Here is a 17,515-nt window from a genome sequence, read left to right as displayed (position 1 = left end):
CTTTAGACCACGAAGAACTTGGACTTTCCTATAAAAACCTAAGGAAAATCAGATTTATCTTAATTTACGACGAGAACGTCAAAGAAGAAACATGCCGTCTCGTAATTTAGATTACGTTTCCGTAAGCGACTTTCAAAATTATTACTTGAATCAAATTGGACACGGATCTATCCCTGTATATCGGGGTGTCGCTGTTCAACGAGGGTATGGACTCGGAAGTATATTGGCTTCCGCATTTCGATCTGCCATGCCCATCTTAAAAAAGGGAGCTTCCTTTTTAGGACGGAAATTTTTAAACACAGGTGCTAAAATCGCTTCAGACATCTCCGGTGGGGTATCACTCAAAGAGGCTTTAAAGACTAGGGGGAAAGAAGCGGGGAAAGAAACTTTGAGGAGAGCCGCTGAGCACGTGAAAGCTCTCACCGGTAATGGTAAAAGGAAACGAAAAGCGTGCAAAATCATCAGTTCAGTTCGAACCAAGCGTAAGAGAAGATCCGCTCGTCCAAGCTCCGATATTTTTTCATAATGTCACTAGCACACCCCAGCTCTCAAAACAGCATTAGCTCGGAACTTGATTTATTTCGCGTACCGTATACTCAAACTGGAATAATAGGAAGTCAGTGGGTAGAATATAACCCTACATCAAACGTTAATGAAAATCAGACGATAATTTTCTCCATCGCGGGAAACTCGGAAACCTACATTGATTTGAAAAAAACGCTTATTCAAGTTCAAGTTAAAATCGTAAAACCGGATGGATCTTTACCAATAGACGAAAATATCACCGCAAAAACACCCGCGGACAAAGTTGGACCAGAAAATTTATTTTTGCACACCCTGTTCGGAGAAGTTGACAGATCAGTTACCTCGTGCGCTCAACAGTACCCTTACAAGAGTATGATCCAAACTCTCTTGACATTTGGAGGACCGGCTAAAAAGAGTTTTTTAACGGGTGCGCTCTTCTACAAAGACGAAGCGGGAAAATTTGATGGGTTTTTCGACAACAATGGATTCAAGAATCGTGCTAAATTCGCTCAAGAAGGGGTATTAGATATGATTGGAGTGGTACACGCTGATATTTGCCATCAAATTCGATTTATTCCTAACATGATTGACGTGAATTTAAGTTCATTAAAAGCCCAAATGAATTCTGTTTACACACTGATGGTACGAAATGCAAAGTCGTCTTTTCCCACGCGTCAATGTTCGTCAGGAAAGTTAAATTGACACCCGAGATAATGATTGCGCATGCTAAGACGATGGAATTGACCAACATGAAATTCTCATTTACGAGAACAGAATGCAATTCCTTTTCCATTTCCAGCGGAAACAAGATAGCCGTCAAGGACAATTTATATAGTGGTCAACTACCAAATAAAGTAGTCATTGGTTTAGTCGACCAGAATGCCTTTTTAGGTGATTTCAAAATGTCTCCGTTCAACTTCCAAAATTTCTCGCTGACTCAAATAGCTTTATACGTTGACGGGAGTAGTGTTCCCCAGAAACCTTTAAACCCAAACTTCAAAGAAAACCTTTTTATACGCTCTTACGCTAATCAATTTCTTCAAACTGGTCAATGGTATATCGACGAAGGCAATTTTATTGGACGTGATGAATTTGCCAATGGAAACGCTCTTTTCGTATTTGATTTAACCCCGGATCTCAACGGAAGCTCAACCGAATGTTTCAACCTTTTAAAGAATGGGAGCGTTCGCCTAGAATTAATCTTCGGAGAAGCGTTACCGTCAACGGTTAGCGTTGTATACTATTCGGAATATCAATCATTGGTTGAAATAGACCAAAACAGAGCAGTTTTATTCGATCAAAGCTCATAATGGACTCGCGTCAACTCGAAAAAATCCTGAAGCGTGACCCTTACGTCAAGAATATATTCAGGGGAATCTACCCAGCAGATAAGCTACCCAAAATCGTCAAAACATTCCCCTCGCTATACATCGTCAACACCGACACATCGAAAGGGCAAGGAGAACACTGGACTACTATCTACATTTCAAGGAAAAAGAACACCGAATTCTTCGAAAGCTATGGAAACCCCCCAGATTTATTTAAATTTAACGATTTTGTGGAACGAAACAGCCTAACTGTTACGTATAATTCTTATCAATTGCAAGGGAATGTTAGTAAAACATGTGGCGGATATTGTGTATATTTCTCCATAAATCGGTGTAGGGGTATAAAAATGTTTAAAATATTACAAAGATTTTCTAAAGATAAAAATGTAAATGATTACGGAATTCATGTATAAAAAATATGGAATAAATATTTTGAAATAATTTATTTGTTTTCATTTCTCAATACGGTAATGTCCGTGGGACAACGTTCTTATTCCGTCAGACAAAATGTAACGTTTATCGTCACACGGATTAAGGCACATTTTGGTTTGACGCACCGTTGATAATTCGTGTTTTTTACTGACAATACGCTTCATTTCTTCGACGGTTACTTTACTGTTTAACAGACAATCGCGGTACTGTTCATGACGCACGCGCTTTTTGACTACCCGCTTGCAGACCCCTTTGCAGGTTCGTTTCTCTCCATTGGTCGACAAGATTGAGTACATTTTTGGACGTAATCCGCAGAATTCAATGACTGGAACTCCGTCAAGCTCGTCCTTAAATTTCCCCAATTTTTTCTTGTTAGCTTCACTGAAGAGAGGGTGGTCGCTGGGATAGCCAGAGAAGTCATATTTATCAGCGTGCGCAGAAAAATCTTCATACAAGTCCCCAGTCTCAATATGATACGTTAAGCTGTCTGTAAAATTATACTTAAATATTAGTTTATACGTAAAATGTGTGTTTTTTTAAAATGTCTTACCAGTGTCCGTAAAAAGAAGTTTAGCCTTTTCTTTGTACTGTGTTTGATTCACATCGTAATGGAATTCGTACATTAGAAGCTTTGAGAGGTCTAATATCGAAAACCCTGTGTATATTGGTCTGTTTAACAACAGCTTTTTCTTCAACATGTGGATTCCGACGAGATCCTTATCGAAAACAGTAATCCTCTCAAAAGCGGGGGAACTGGCTTTCTTTACGGCCTTTTCAGGAGTTTGAACAAGATGAAAGTCGATACGGAGTCTCAGGTTCTCCATCGTTTTTCCTCAAAAAAAAATAATACTAATAATTAAATAATTTTATTTTAATTAAAATAAATTTAAATACTTACCGAAGACTGCGTTGTTCATTAATTTAAAGTAGTCCCGTTCAAAGCTATTCGTCGCCATTTTACGCTTTTCTGTATTAAAGTCAATATACGGTTTCAACCAAGGTCCTTGATCAAACCGTAAAATTCGGTGGACATTGCTAATTTTAAGTCCTTTAGATACGTAAAATTTCAGATTTCTGTAGTGTACCACGTATCTCTCTTTGTTGCGCAAATTGGGTACGAGTTTCGGTAAACTCTCCTTGATTGGGATTTTCAGTTTTTGTAACTGTCCAGGTTGATAAACTTCGGGATGGTCTGCTTCAGGATGGTTTCCTGGGTGGGACGTCTGGTTGTGGGGGTGGTGGTTGAACTGGCGCCAGTTGATGGTCAGGCGGTTGAAGTTCGGTGCCTTTTAAGGTATCTAAATATTCGGATGTCATCTTCGCTAAGAAGTTCGGGGATTTCGTCGTTTCGTGTAGCACCGTCTGTCTCTGGTACCGCGGTTTCTAGGGTATCCAAATATTCGGGTATTCCTTCGTCATCGTCGCTTAGAAGTTCGGGGACTTCGTTGCTTCGTGGTGGGACGTTTAATGAAAACTTACCAGCACGAAGTCTTTTTAGTTCATTAGGAATTGGAGACGCAGATCTTTTGCGACGTACAGTGAGGAGTATCGGTACATCTTGACCAGAAGTAGTAGATACCCTAGGTAAAATCTGTGGTGGTCCGACGGATCTCGATGGGTTGGCAACCGCGGACGGTGGCGCGAACCCCGATTGGCTAGCAACCGCGGACGGTGGCGTGAACCCCGATGGGCTGGCAACCGCGGACGGTGGCGCGAGCCCCGATGGGCTGGCAGCCGCGGACGGTGGCGCGAACCTCGATGGACCTGCAACCTCGGACGCGAACCCTGACGGCACGGTAACCTCAAGTCGACTTTGAATAACCGTGGGTGGTAGAGATACAGAGGGGGCATGTGTCCGACTATGACGGGTTAAATTATCCTTTCGCGTAAAAGACATGTCACATACAGAACATTTAAAAGAAAAATTACCGTGCTTGGACTGGAAATGTCGATCGAGGCCCCATTTATTGGTGTAAGATGAAGAACAAACGTTGCAAGCGAACATGGTCACGGAGAAGACTCAGAGACTGAATACGCCAAGTTGACCATCACCTCAACTTTATATAGATAGGGCACTCGGATACTTGTTTCCGATTGTATCCGGTGAGGTGTAAATATGCCTGAACTTGTTTCCGATTGAATATTTCCTACTATAGTAGTTAGCATATCTTGTTTCCGATTTAATATACTATTATAAAAGTTACAGATGCTTGTTTCCGAAGGAATATTTCCTACACTATATTAGCTTCTAGTTCGTGTTTTACGTGCGCCCCTTTCCTGCTACAGGGAAGGATTGTGGGTGTGTACATTATACACTTTTAATTATGAATAATTACATAAATAAGTAAATACATAAAATTGTCGGATTATTGTAGAATAAGTTTTAATAAGTAATAAAAATTTCTCAAAACAAATACTAATTCTTAACTAGTTAGCACCAAGAAAAAAATCATTTTACCCCTGTCAAAAGATGTTCACCACTTATTATTATTTAAAAATAAACGGCTCGGTTTACTGTTCGTTCGATGGAGAGTTTCCTTTACAGAGGTACGAATTAACTAGTTACTAGGAAATGTTTTTGTTTCTTTCAATTGTGTGATAGTGTCAATAGTTCTTAAATTACAGCAAAAACGTTCTTGTATCGCCATCTGTCACAATGGGACTTTCTTCCTAGTTATAAGTCAGTAAATCTGCCTATAGACTCTTAAACACGCCACCCCAATCGACCGCCATTGCCTTACAGTCTACGGGGAGGGTGATGAAAAAACCGGTTTTTGGGGGATGAAATGTCTGTGGTAGAGCGCTTGCTTGTCGGATGCCTAGTACGATAATAGCGGCGCCCAGTAAACGTTTCTAAAAAGAGTGTATACTTCCCTATTTTTATGTAAAATATATTACGTATTTGTAGGATAGTGTGCTTATAACAAAATATAATTCAGGGTACAGTTATAAGATATTTTTATTTAAAAAATCTTCGAAACCACTTCAACAATATTTTCGTACACCCAGTCGGCGTAAATGGTACATTTTTCTAGTGCGCAGTAACGTGCCGTTTGATGATCGAATAAGCATTTAACAATAGGCGATTTATCTAAGATGATTGCTTTTGGACAACCCACATCATTAAGGTCCTTCACTTCACGCTGGATAATGCTCGACAAAAGGGCGCACTTCTCGTTACCTTTCGAAAATACGACGTCGTAGTCTCGAACCATCATCTTAACGCACTTAGGCATCATCCTATATGAAGTGAAACCATCATTCCACGAAACTCCACTGATGTTTCTACTCGTCCATGCATTCTGTTGACGGCATTTGATTGAAAGCATTGCTTCGCTGTATGGTGGTGCAAAGGTAAATGTCGCTATTTTTGGGATAGCTTCGACCGACGCACCCGCAACCTCCTTCATTATCTTCGTCGGTCCACCTTCATCTGAACGACCAGTCAAATATTCCGCATCTACTATGATTGCTTTCATGGTTACGCTGAAACAAGAAATATATATATGAGATATTTATACAGAGCAAATTTTTACAAAAATAATTTCTAAGCACTTAAGTTAATTTAAAAAAGTAAATACTAGGTGTATTAAAGTATGGAAAAAAAAATAAAAGTAAAATGCTAAACGAATAATTTAAAGAAAAAGAAATGTTTATGAAATATACTTACAAATAGAGAAACTTTTAGGGCGGCAGAAATCGCAGGAGTGGTGTGAACTCGAAGTCTTTTGCACGAATCCTGAAGACTGATGCCCATAACTTTGGTTCGCTCTTTTTATACCGAACGACCGGAACCCTAATATCCGGTAGTGCTTGCACGCCAGGTGGATGGTCGGAATTTCCAATTTTCCGAGTTACCTGCTGGAAGCGACAATATCCGGGTAAACAGGGTTGCCAGTAGGAACATCCATCTTGCAAACATGATCGAAACCTTCAGTTTACCGGAAGCTTATATCCGAAAATATGTGAATATAAACCTGTGGTCAATCTGAGAAAACCACAAAATCTACAACTTAGATCGAGGGATTTATTACTACCAATCTTCCGATGGACGTACCATACATTGAAGTGGATGACGACGTTAGTACGGTCGCAAACTCCGATTTGGAAAATGTGTAAGATTTCTTTTGTTAATTTTTTTTTATTTTTTATTTATTTTTTAAATAACAATTATTAATTTTATTTACTTTTTTAATAACTATTAATTTTTTATTTATTGAATTTTATTCATTTTTATTCATATAATTTACTATCTTCGTTAGCGTTGATGATGTAGACGAACAATATACGGCTACCAAGAACTGCGATGGGAGGTACGTAACCCGGAAATTACGCGCTTTTTTGGAGCCATGGCCACGATTTCGGAAATTACTGGACACAATGTGTAGGATTGTCTCTGATCACATGGATTTTGAGTAAGAATTTAAAAGGAAAAAAAATATATATATTTATAAATATATTATTATTATTTTTTTATCTCTTATAGCCCCCATTTAACTCCTAACGCTGACGGGGTCGCTATACTGAATGACGTTATGACACTAATGATAACGAGGCGAAACGAATATCGTGACCTTCAACTTTCAGACTCCGAGTTTTCCCGCCTTATAAAAGACGAGCAAGCAATTTTAGATAATGTCGGTAAAATCATAATGACCAGTATAAATACGCATTATCTAAATGCGTATTTTGTATAAATATTTTGGAGGAGTTGAAATAAATTTGTTTTAAAAAAACCATGAAATTAATAATTAGTTTTCAGACTTATGTTTTCTCCTCCCTCTATATTTAGTAATCGGTTCTCTGTCCATCACCCTTTATATTTAGTTCAGATCTCTGTGCGTTGTTTTAGAATCTCCCTCTCTCTCCCCATTTCGCTCTTCCGCCTCCGCCTCCGCCTCCACCTCCGCCGCCTCCGCCTCTTACGCCTCCGCCTCTGGCTTTCAACTGACAATTTCTACCTACTCATGTCACTGGCATACTAATAAAATATTGAGAACTAACTAGTGAGCGAAGTCTAATTTGCACTAAGTCTAAAAGTGTAAAACGAGCGCGAAAATTCCCGAAACGTTCTCTCAGGCGGTCTAGAGATCAGCCTTGGAAATAACGGTGGTCAGGTGGTCAAAGACCAGTTTATTTATTGCTCAGACCAGTTTATTTATTCAAAATTTGGGGGGTCACTGGTCACCGTGTCCAGTTTATTAATTCGAAATAATAACAAAAAAAATAGAAGATGACCAGTTTAATAACTCGAAATAATATCAAATAATTGGAGTTTATTAATTCAAGGTTTTTATCAATTTTGTTTTCAATATTCACCGGATTTCTATGTACCGCGACTACGCGTACTATCGCCGTGGCCACACGTCGAGGTTTGTCTTGTGTTGGTAATCTTGTTTTGTATTATTTTGTTTTATGTTAATATTGTTTTTGAATGCTTGGTGTTCCTATCTCTAGTAGAGATAGGAACTATAAGCAAACCACGCTTCACTAGATTTACGTGCTTAAAAGGGCTAGAAATAAGATAAAAAACGCATATATTATTATTTTTGGAAAAATCCGGTTTAAACCTATTAAACCCGGTTTTAACTAGCAAAAAACCATACCAGAGGATTTTTCTAGAAAAATCCGGTTTTTTGCCAACCCTGGATGGCGCTAGCTTAAAAACGATAGGATACTGGCTATTACGCCAGTGCTTTGACGGAAAAACACAAATTTCCGACTCAAGTGAAGCCTTTGAAGAGACCAGTACATATACGAAATTAGGAACGGCGATATTAAAGCAATTACCGAATTGACTACGTTATGAGATTTTCTTTAACCAATCAGTTTGTTCTTTGATTAAACTGCAACAAAATTGATTTCATTTATGGAATATAATCGAATTTCCGATCAAGAGATAGAGGAAGGTACCAAAAGTAGCAAGTGAAAATAATAGAAGAAATACGTAAGACTGACTGCTTTACCCTGGATTCTTGATTAGAATAATTCGTTAAGTTGAAAATAAAATAAGTCATTATGTACGGATTCTGTCATTTATCCGCGCAAAGACATTAAGTGCACTACTTACGATCAAAAATGGCCCATAGCAATAATCACTCTACGTTACGATACTAGGTTCATTGTCGAATATTTTACCTTACTTGCTAGCTGGTTCAAACAAGTCTCTTGGTTCAAAATATTATTTATGAAGTGACCAAGAGCAAAGTAGGGACCTAAAGCATTCCTCATTTCCTGACCACGGGTATGCGCCTACCTTCAACACCCAGAACTCAACTTAAGCGAAGATATAAACAGTGAGTAATTGATAAACTTGAAAAACAGCTACAAACTTACATGGTCAAACCAAGAAATGGGACGCCTCTTATAGTCTCGATAGATCTTGCTAAGCTATACGGAAACTTCAGCTCTGCTCTACTCTACCAAAATTTAATAAGGATTGACGTGGCGTTATCTATGTCTAATAGTTTTTTTTTATGTTTAAGAAATATGGTAAAATGTATTTTAAGACTTTGTATATAAATGTAATACGTCTTATGAACGATATCATTAAACTGGTTATATGGAAGTCGGTTTCGTTACTCTAATTGCCAAGAAGCTACAACGTGCAAACCCACGATGCCTTTAGTCGGACGTTTTGAACAGTTTGATGAGAGCACGGAGACATGGACTGTATACTACGAGCGTATGGGATACTACTTCATTGCAAACGATATTACTGACGACGAAAAAATGAAAGCTACCTTCATTTCATTACTGGGTCCAAGCACGTATGCATTGTTACGGAATTTAATTAGCCCTGAGACTCCTGCTACTAGGACACTGGCGCAACTACAGGACGCACTCAAGGATCATTTCTGCCCACCGCCATCTGCAATAGTCGAGCGTCATAACTTCAATAAACGAGATCGTAAACCTGGAGAATCTGTCTCTACCTACTTGGCACAATTAAAACAACTGGCCGAACACTGCAATTTTTGAGCAAATTTGAATGATGCTTTACGAGATCGCTTGGTTAGCGGAATTCAAGACGAAGCCACTCAAACCAGATTACTCACCGAACCAGCGACGTTAACTCTGCAACAGGCCGTTGCTATCGCTACAAGGATGGAGTCGACTACGAAAAATATGCACGAGATGAATTTCATACCAAGTTCTTCGACTACTGAACACAATGTCCATAAAATGGTTGACTGCAGACGAACAAAGGGCCGACAACCACCAGATTCCAGACCTGCAAGTAATCAGTACAAAGAACAAAATAAAAAAGGGATGTCGTGCTACAGGTGTGGACAACCGGATCACAAAGCTAATGCATGCAAACATAAAGGCACAGTCTGCTCATATTGCAAGAAGCTGGGTCATCTTGCAAGAGTTTGTCTCTCTGCGAACAGAAATAGACAAAATACAGCAATGACGGATAGACAAAGTCGCACATTGCACAATAAATTACATGAAATCCAGAGCGCTGAAACGGAGGTTGTGGTGGATACCGCTGCAGAGAGGAAACGAGAAAAACCAGAACCCGAAGATGAGTATTCTATTTTCTATGTACCGACTCTAGGACCATCACCTGAACCGTATATGCAGTCATTGACTCTTAACGGAGTGACTTGCGTTAAGCGCTTAAATTTACTATTACTAAGATTTAATAAAATTATTGGGGAGAGCTCAAAACTATACTGGCGTGGCAAGGTAAAAATCGGTTAATATACTTTTTTGGGTTGGGGGGCTTGGTTTTTATACGGGTTGGAATAAAGGGGTATTGTTCGTTGCTCTCGACACGGGGCTTTTCTCGCTCTTGGGACAGGATATTGGCAAAACACTAACTTGGTATTGAAGGAATCATTGGGGAGTATTGATTTAACAGGGTTTTAGGGGCCCTAGACTCAATCTTTTAACCTGTCGGGGATTAGCGTATATTCTTAAACGTAGTTTTTCGTCTTAGGGAACAGTAAGGCGGGGTTTTCAACGAAATTTTCAACGTTACGGTTTTGCTGTCATGGGATTTTGTCTTCTTTTCGCTGGCTCTTTTTCTTGGTGTCTCGAATACCTGGTTCTTCGTGGCTGCACTTCGAATGACGGGATTCCGGGTGACGGGAGCTTCCGGGTTACGGGGTTCCGGATTACGCAAGACACACGCACACGCTTATGATACTTCGACGACAAGTGGATTTGGAGGGATGCCTTTAGTCGACTCGATCTGCTGATAGTTTTTCCATCACGGGAAAAAAACGTTCTTGGATTTTGGGATTCATTTGAAATTTAACGCGATGGGCATTTCGCCTCTTTTGGGTTGTGCATTATGCATCTTTTATTGGGACATCGGGGACTACCTTCTTGGGATATCGCGGCCTAAGCCCGGACTGGGTTGGGGATCTCTTCTAGTTCCGATTCTGTTCGAACTCTTCCTGTCAGAAAGTCTTGCTGTTTCCTTGGCGTTCTCTGGTTTGGTTCTTCTTCCGTCTAAGGGGGGGGGGGTGGAAAGGTCGGGTGTCGGAAGTGTAGGCTTGGTAGTGGTATTTACTTGCGGTTATTCTTTCTCGGGGTTTGGAAGGCGTGGTTATTATATCGGAGGGGTCTTTGTTTCTACCCCTTTTGGATGACTTTCTATTTTTTGTCCTTGGCAACTAAATTTCGGGGATTTTTCCAGAGCCGAATATGACCTTTCACACCGTTAGGCAGGGGTTGGGTCGGCCGCTATATAGTTTGCGTGTAGAAGGGGGGGGGGGGAATTCGGACGCTCTTTCTATTTGGAACTGTCGCCTCATGGTGCAATTCGACCTTCTGGGTTTCTTATCTATTTTTCTGGGCGCCGGATGGTCTATCTTGGGGAAAGTAACACGAAGGTGGGACAATGAATAGAATAGATTCGCTAAATTACGGGTTTAAAATAAAGTTTTCCGTTTTATGGGGTTTTTTAATTTATTTTAATATTTAGAAGTTTGAAATTATATCTAGTTTCTGGGATTTTTCTGGGGCTTTCTAACCATACCACGCATGGCATACCAAGCATAGTAGGGCTAATTAAGTGTATTAAAGGATTTTTAATCAATTGGGGATTTTTGATTAAACTTAATGTACACTACGGGAATTTTATCAAATATAGGAGTATGGGGCACACAAATGAAAAACAATCTTAATTCTATTAATATTCATAAATGGGACACACAACGACAAACACAGACTTAATACTTAACAAACGAAACAAACAATATTTATGACAATGATCTTATAGATTTAATTTATTATGGGTTTTAAATTGTTTATTTTATTTATTAGATTTACTAGTTTTATTTTTTAATTTTAATTATAGGCTTACTTTTTATTATTTACTTTTGTTGTTAGGAGAAATCGATTTTGTTTCGTTTTTCCCGTTATGCGGGGTTTCGATTTTTTATTTGGTCTTATAAAAAAAAGATTAATTGGCAAAACAATACAAACAAATTTTCTTACTCGATTGAGGGCATTTAATTTCACAAAAAAAATAAAAAGATAAAAAAAAAAACACTTCAGGCCATATGGCGCCACAGGGGGTAACACAAGATGTGTGCCCCTCTTCTTTATTTCTCCCTCCCTCTCTCGTTCTCTCTCTACCCTATAGCGGCTAGGTAAAAATTGGCGTTGGGTGTCATTATGGAAAATTTCTGCAGTCCAAGGCGGGCGATTTGAAATAAGTAAAATTCTATTATTTGAGTTTTTAAATATTAAATTCCTAAATAAATTTTCAATCGAATTCGCCATTAATTTATTTTAAATGGTGACTATAGATATACTCAAAGTTTTATTGTTTGAAGCAAAACTGCTTTATTTCATTTTCTTCGTTTTGGTATGAATTATAAAATTTGGTCTGAATTAGGCCAAAAAATTAGCCATTAAAGAAAACTGAATTTTATTAAATGAAGGTTTTGCATAGCGGTTTTTTAATTTATATCATAAATTTCACTTAGCTTTCTATTAAGTAAATTTTAATTCCAGCTTTAATTGCCCAGTATACATTAGGGACGTCAATTGGGTGGGGCAAGGGGGAAATTGGCTCCCATCTTAATTATTTTTTTTTATAAAAAATTTTGCATAATTCCAAGAAAATGTTTCGTTCGGTCTATTATCTTGAAAATAACTAGGAAATATGCAATAACTATTTCAATTAAAAATTCAAAAAGTGTAAAATTTAATGCGTTTTTGTCCTTAAAAAAACTGTTTTCCCAGCCCCCCGGATACTAAAAATTCTGTCCCCTCCTGAAATGGCGTCCCGGTTATATATTTTGAAACTAATTTGATTACGTATCTTGTAGCTTACTTTTACTTTTGGATCCGACCTGGCTTGGAATAATTTTTGGTATTATTTTAGGTTTCTTTACGTTGTTCTATTAAGGCATTGATGTCCTTTCTTATTTGCTATGTAGAACGTCTCTAAACGTCAAAAAATTAGGAACGTATCGGCAGCTGTCCGGCAACATTTGTCCGAGATTTTTAGTAATGTAAATTGCAATGACGGAAAAAATCGAGCAGAAAATTTAAATGTTCCGGGGCTTGAAGAACCGTTATTATTTAAAGAAAACGAAATTAATGGTGAAAACTCGGTTGAAAATTTTAGTTGTTCAAATAATTTGGATGATCGTAATTTAGTTACGGATGATGATGACAATTTGGACCCGGATGATGATCACTACGTTGAATACATTTTTGATAGTGATTTTAACTCGGCTGAAAGTAGCTCTGATAAAGAAGAAAGTGTGGTTAATTTGGGTGAAAATATAGCTAAATGGTCACTAACAAATAACATTAACCACGAAGCTTTAAATGGACTTTTAAGAATTTTAAAACCCTACAATCCCTCACTACCTTTGGACGCTAGAACTGTTCTTAAATCAAGTAACCGAGAAGCACTAAAAATAGACAGCCTAGAAAATGGAGAATATTTTCACATTGGACTTCTTAATGGGATTAATCAAAAGCTTAAATCAGGGTTTTCGGAAAACAGTACAAAGTTAACTATTTCTTTTAATGTCGATGTACAAAAGCACTAGGGGAGAGTTTTGGCCTATTTTGGCAAGGTGCTCCCAAACCGTTGACAAATCGACATTTGTTGTAGGGGTTTTTTATGGAATAGGAAAACCAAAACCATTACATATGTTTTTAGAAAAATTTATACGCGAATTATTGGAGCTCATTAAAAACCAAGTCTATTTTGAAGGCAATAAATATTACGTACAACTAGGGCCGTTTATTTGTGACGCTCCCGCTAAGGCTTATCTCTTGTGCGTGAAATATCACGGTGGATATTATTCCTGCATTTTTTGTGAACAAAAAGGAGAATGGAAAGACAAAGTGATTTTCACAGAGTTTGATTCCCCACTAAGAACCGACAAAAGTTTTCGGGACCAAACTCAAAAAGCCCACCATTTACCGAATGTTGTATCCCCACTTACTGCTTTACCAATTGATATGGTTTCAATGTTTCCAAATGATTACATGCATTTGATTTGCATTGGGTGCGTGAAACGTGTAATAAATGAAATAGTGAAACCAAAATCAAGAGTTATTAAAGAGAGAAAAAGACGTAATAAACAAATTGACAGAGAGAATGATAAAACTATCGAGGTACACACCACTTGAATTCTCTAGGAAGCCTCGAAGTTTTTTTGAGGTAGATAAGTGGAAAGCGACCGAATGTAGACAGTTTGCGTTATACACAGGATTTTGTGTATTTCAAAGTTTGCTTCCAGATTCTTTTGTAAAGCATTTTCAATTGCTTCATTGTGCAGTTTATTTACTCTGTACAGATAAACCGGCAGAACATCTAATTGATTATGCCGAATGTTTATTGAAAATATTTGTCACCAACGCTCATGAGATATACGGAAAAGGAATTTTAGTGTACAATATCCATAATTTATTGTACCTCTCTAGTCATTTGAGGTTATTTGGTAGTCTTGATTCCTTTTCCGCTTTCCCATATGAATCATACTTAGGGCGGATTAAAAAACTTATTCGTAGCCCGAATAAACCCTTACAACAACTAGTAATTAGACTCTCGGTACTTAAATATTCAGAAAAACCAAATGAATTAGACAACAATCTTGAATTGAAATTGAAAGATGAACATATTGAGGGTCCACTATTAGAAAATATAAATGGAATTCAATACAGAAAAATCAAAGGATTTACTTTTTCAAGAAAAACGGGACATAATTGCTGCTTAATGAAAAGTGGGGAGGTAGTAATAATAAATAACTTTATAAAAAGCCAATATGCGAATGGATAAATATATATAGTCGGTAGTTTTTACAAAGAAGCAATAGATGCATACACATATCCATGCAGTTCGAAAGAGCTAGGTATTTTTAAACTGTCAAATTTATCCGCGCTAAAAGCTTGGCCCATAGAGTATTTTCAAAAGAAATGCTATTTTATGCCTGATTTCATTCCAAATTATTCCGACTCGTCTGGCATTTGTGTTCCTCTTATTCACAATTTTTAACTCAACACTTTCTATCTTTTAACTTTATCGGCTAACTCAATGTTCAGGTTTTCGTACATTAAGTTTTGTATTATACTTTTGAAAATTTAAAACTAACAAAACGAATTTTTGATTGAAATTTCTGATTTTTTATAGTATACTATTTTGAAATAAAAATTTCTTAATTTTATGACCTGTATTGTAAAAGGTTTCACTTATTCATAATAGTTTTAGGAAAACGTATTTCCTCTATCTTTAAAATACAAAATAATTTTTGTTTACAAATGTGCAGGATTTTAAATGTATTTGGTAGTGGAGTTTGAAGATGACACTCTTGACGTTAAGGAGTGTGGAGTTATACACAAAAACTGGCTACATGGAGAGGTCCCGAAAAAATGATTAGGGCTCTTCAAAACTCTGAAGAATCCAACGAAAAATGGCTCATTTATCCAATAACCCGAATTTTTTATAAAACAGGTTTAAAAATTATAAATTAAATTAAAATATATTTCTATACTAAATTATTTAAAACATTTGAATTTACAGATGACTTAAAAAAAGCAAAACAAAAATTGTTAGCATGCGTAGAGAAGTCTGATATACATGTAGGTTCGACAACCGAAGCTGAAGTAAGTAAAGACCCCGTACATCGGAGAAAAGGCATCGAATTGCTAGAACAGAGCAAACTGTGGACCAAAATATTGAAGATTCCAGTGACGACGGTATTTTTCATTTCCATAATAACCGAAAGTTTTTAGTTTAATAATAAAATCTTTCAACACACAGATGATCTCGCTAAAACTTCTAAGGACGTAACGTTACCAATAACACCTTCGTTTCCTAAGCCAACCAGAGAAACGAATCGAAATGAAACTCTTCCTATAACATCAATGTTTTCTAAACCAGCCACGTCTGGAAAAAGTTTGCTGCCCAACATCGAACTTGGAACAAGAAGTTCAAGCAGTAAAAATCAAACTATTTCTTTCACTAATTAAGGTTTCAATTATTTTTTTAAAGGAAGATCTAGTGCTACTAAAACGTTCTTAGAAGAAATCACGAATGTGGAAGATTTGCCAATTTCGCCTGGTATATTATTCGTAATTATTTTTCGTCAAAACCTCTTAAAATAACAATAAAGTCTAATTTTCTACGCCTATAATATTGCAAAACCAAGTTATTTTTTAAAACTTGTTAAATTGCTATAAATTTCGCTTTTTTGTAAAGGAAGAAGAGAAGATAAAAGTGGTCAATGTGATGTAATCCAACTAATTAAAAATGGTAAGTTATTATAATAATAGTTAACAGTGTTTGTTATAGCTTAACCATTTCAGTTTCTGAAAAACTATTTCGAGAAATGGAGAACCTGAAAGCTCAAAATAATGCCACCGCTCGCATGGTTAATAGACTTTTCGTGCAAAAAAGTCCTACATACACGAAGCTTGACGTGGACAACTTAAACTTGCCCGTTGTTAATTTACAAGCTTTAGAAAAAGTTGAAAACTTTTTGGAAGAAAAACCAAATGAACTTACATTAGTAAAATTTCATACGTTTATAAATTTGATAGGGGCCATATTATTATTTTTTTCTTTTTTAGATTTCATTCTTGGGTGGCCTAGGCGGAAAAAGTGTAGGAGATGTAACCCGAAGAATTATCTCGCATCTGCTGAGTGATGCCCTCGCCCAGGCTTTTAATTGGGCGGGAAATAATAAACATTCTTTTAAAGGGCTAAAAATAAAAGATGTAGTTGTTGGTTGGTTATTATTTACACAGTATATATGAAAATTATCATTTAAAAATTCTCTAATTAGTAATTTAACTATACAATTTTATAAAGGTGCCGTTCGAGAAAGTCACCTGTGCCAGACAACTCCAGAAAAAGAGATAGAGGACGCCATAGAAGAGTGGTTAAAACAAGCAAACGGTAGAATGAAGCAAAAGGAAAAAGCCAAAAAAAGGAAGTCAGATGAGCTAGTAAATTCACTACAGGATTCCTCCGATTAGGATTTACCAACCCAAAAATTGTACTTTTTAAATATAATAAAATGTTTTAATTAAAAATGCTCAGTATATAGCAAAAATGTAGGTAACGAAAATCAGGTAAATTTACTTGCTACATAAGAAATTAAGTAGAATTAAGTTTGAAACCGTAAATGGCACGAATTTTATATAAATTATTAATTAAATATTAATCGTAACAACACGCTACTTTCATTCTGAGAAACTTACAAATATATCGTATAATACGAAGTACTTCTTCCCGAAATATATGAAAATATTTCGCGAAATACCCACAAAAACAATTAAGTTTATCTTAAAATATGATCTGCTTCTTCGCGAAATAAAGGTGAAAACCTACTAAAATGTAACGCTTTAAACAGTATAAAACACAATATTAAACGCAATATTACTTGTGTAATAATCAGTTTTTTGCTGTAATTAAGCATTTATAATACGTATAAATTCATAGAGAACATACTTACTATAATCGTATCAAAACCGTAATATATACCCTAAAAACACGTGCTAAAACACGTATTAACTGGTGACATGATAAACGTCAATCTTACGTGTTTTCACACGTTTTAAAAACTATTAGAATACACGTCATATATACGTGTTGTTGCTACCTGGGTTGTCACTACATTCTTCGTAGGAAGGGGCAGAAACTGCGAATATTTCGGAGTTTTTGGTACATATTCTTGAATGAATATTGAATAAAGAAAAAAAGTGTGAAATTAGAAGGGAGCGTGAATTCACTTTTAGTG

The 17,515-nt window shown here is 36.8% G+C and overlaps 1 protein-coding gene across 1 annotated transcript; it reads left to right on the top strand.

Moving 5' to 3' along the window:
* Positions 1-525: 525 nt before the first annotated feature.
* On the top strand, positions 526-1,835 carry LOC149933574 (uncharacterized protein F54H12.2-like). The gene is made up of 2 exons (XM_090157342.1): positions 526-1,065; positions 1,128-1,835. Exons 1-2 carry the CDS (start codon positions 526-528, stop codon positions 1,833-1,835), a joined length of 1,248 nt encoding a protein of 415 aa, XP_090013468.1.
* Positions 1,836-17,515: the final 15,680 nt, after the last annotated feature.

Source organism: Leiobunum rupestre, chromosome 8, assembly GCF_980474605.1.
Source record: "Leiobunum rupestre chromosome 8, qqLeiRupe1.1.hap1, whole genome shotgun sequence".
In the NCBI taxonomy this organism is placed as follows: domain Eukaryota; kingdom Metazoa; phylum Arthropoda; class Arachnida; order Opiliones; family Sclerosomatidae; genus Leiobunum; species Leiobunum rupestre.
The sequence above is the reverse complement of the archived record's forward strand: the minus strand, read 5'-3'. Positions and strand labels throughout refer to the sequence as shown.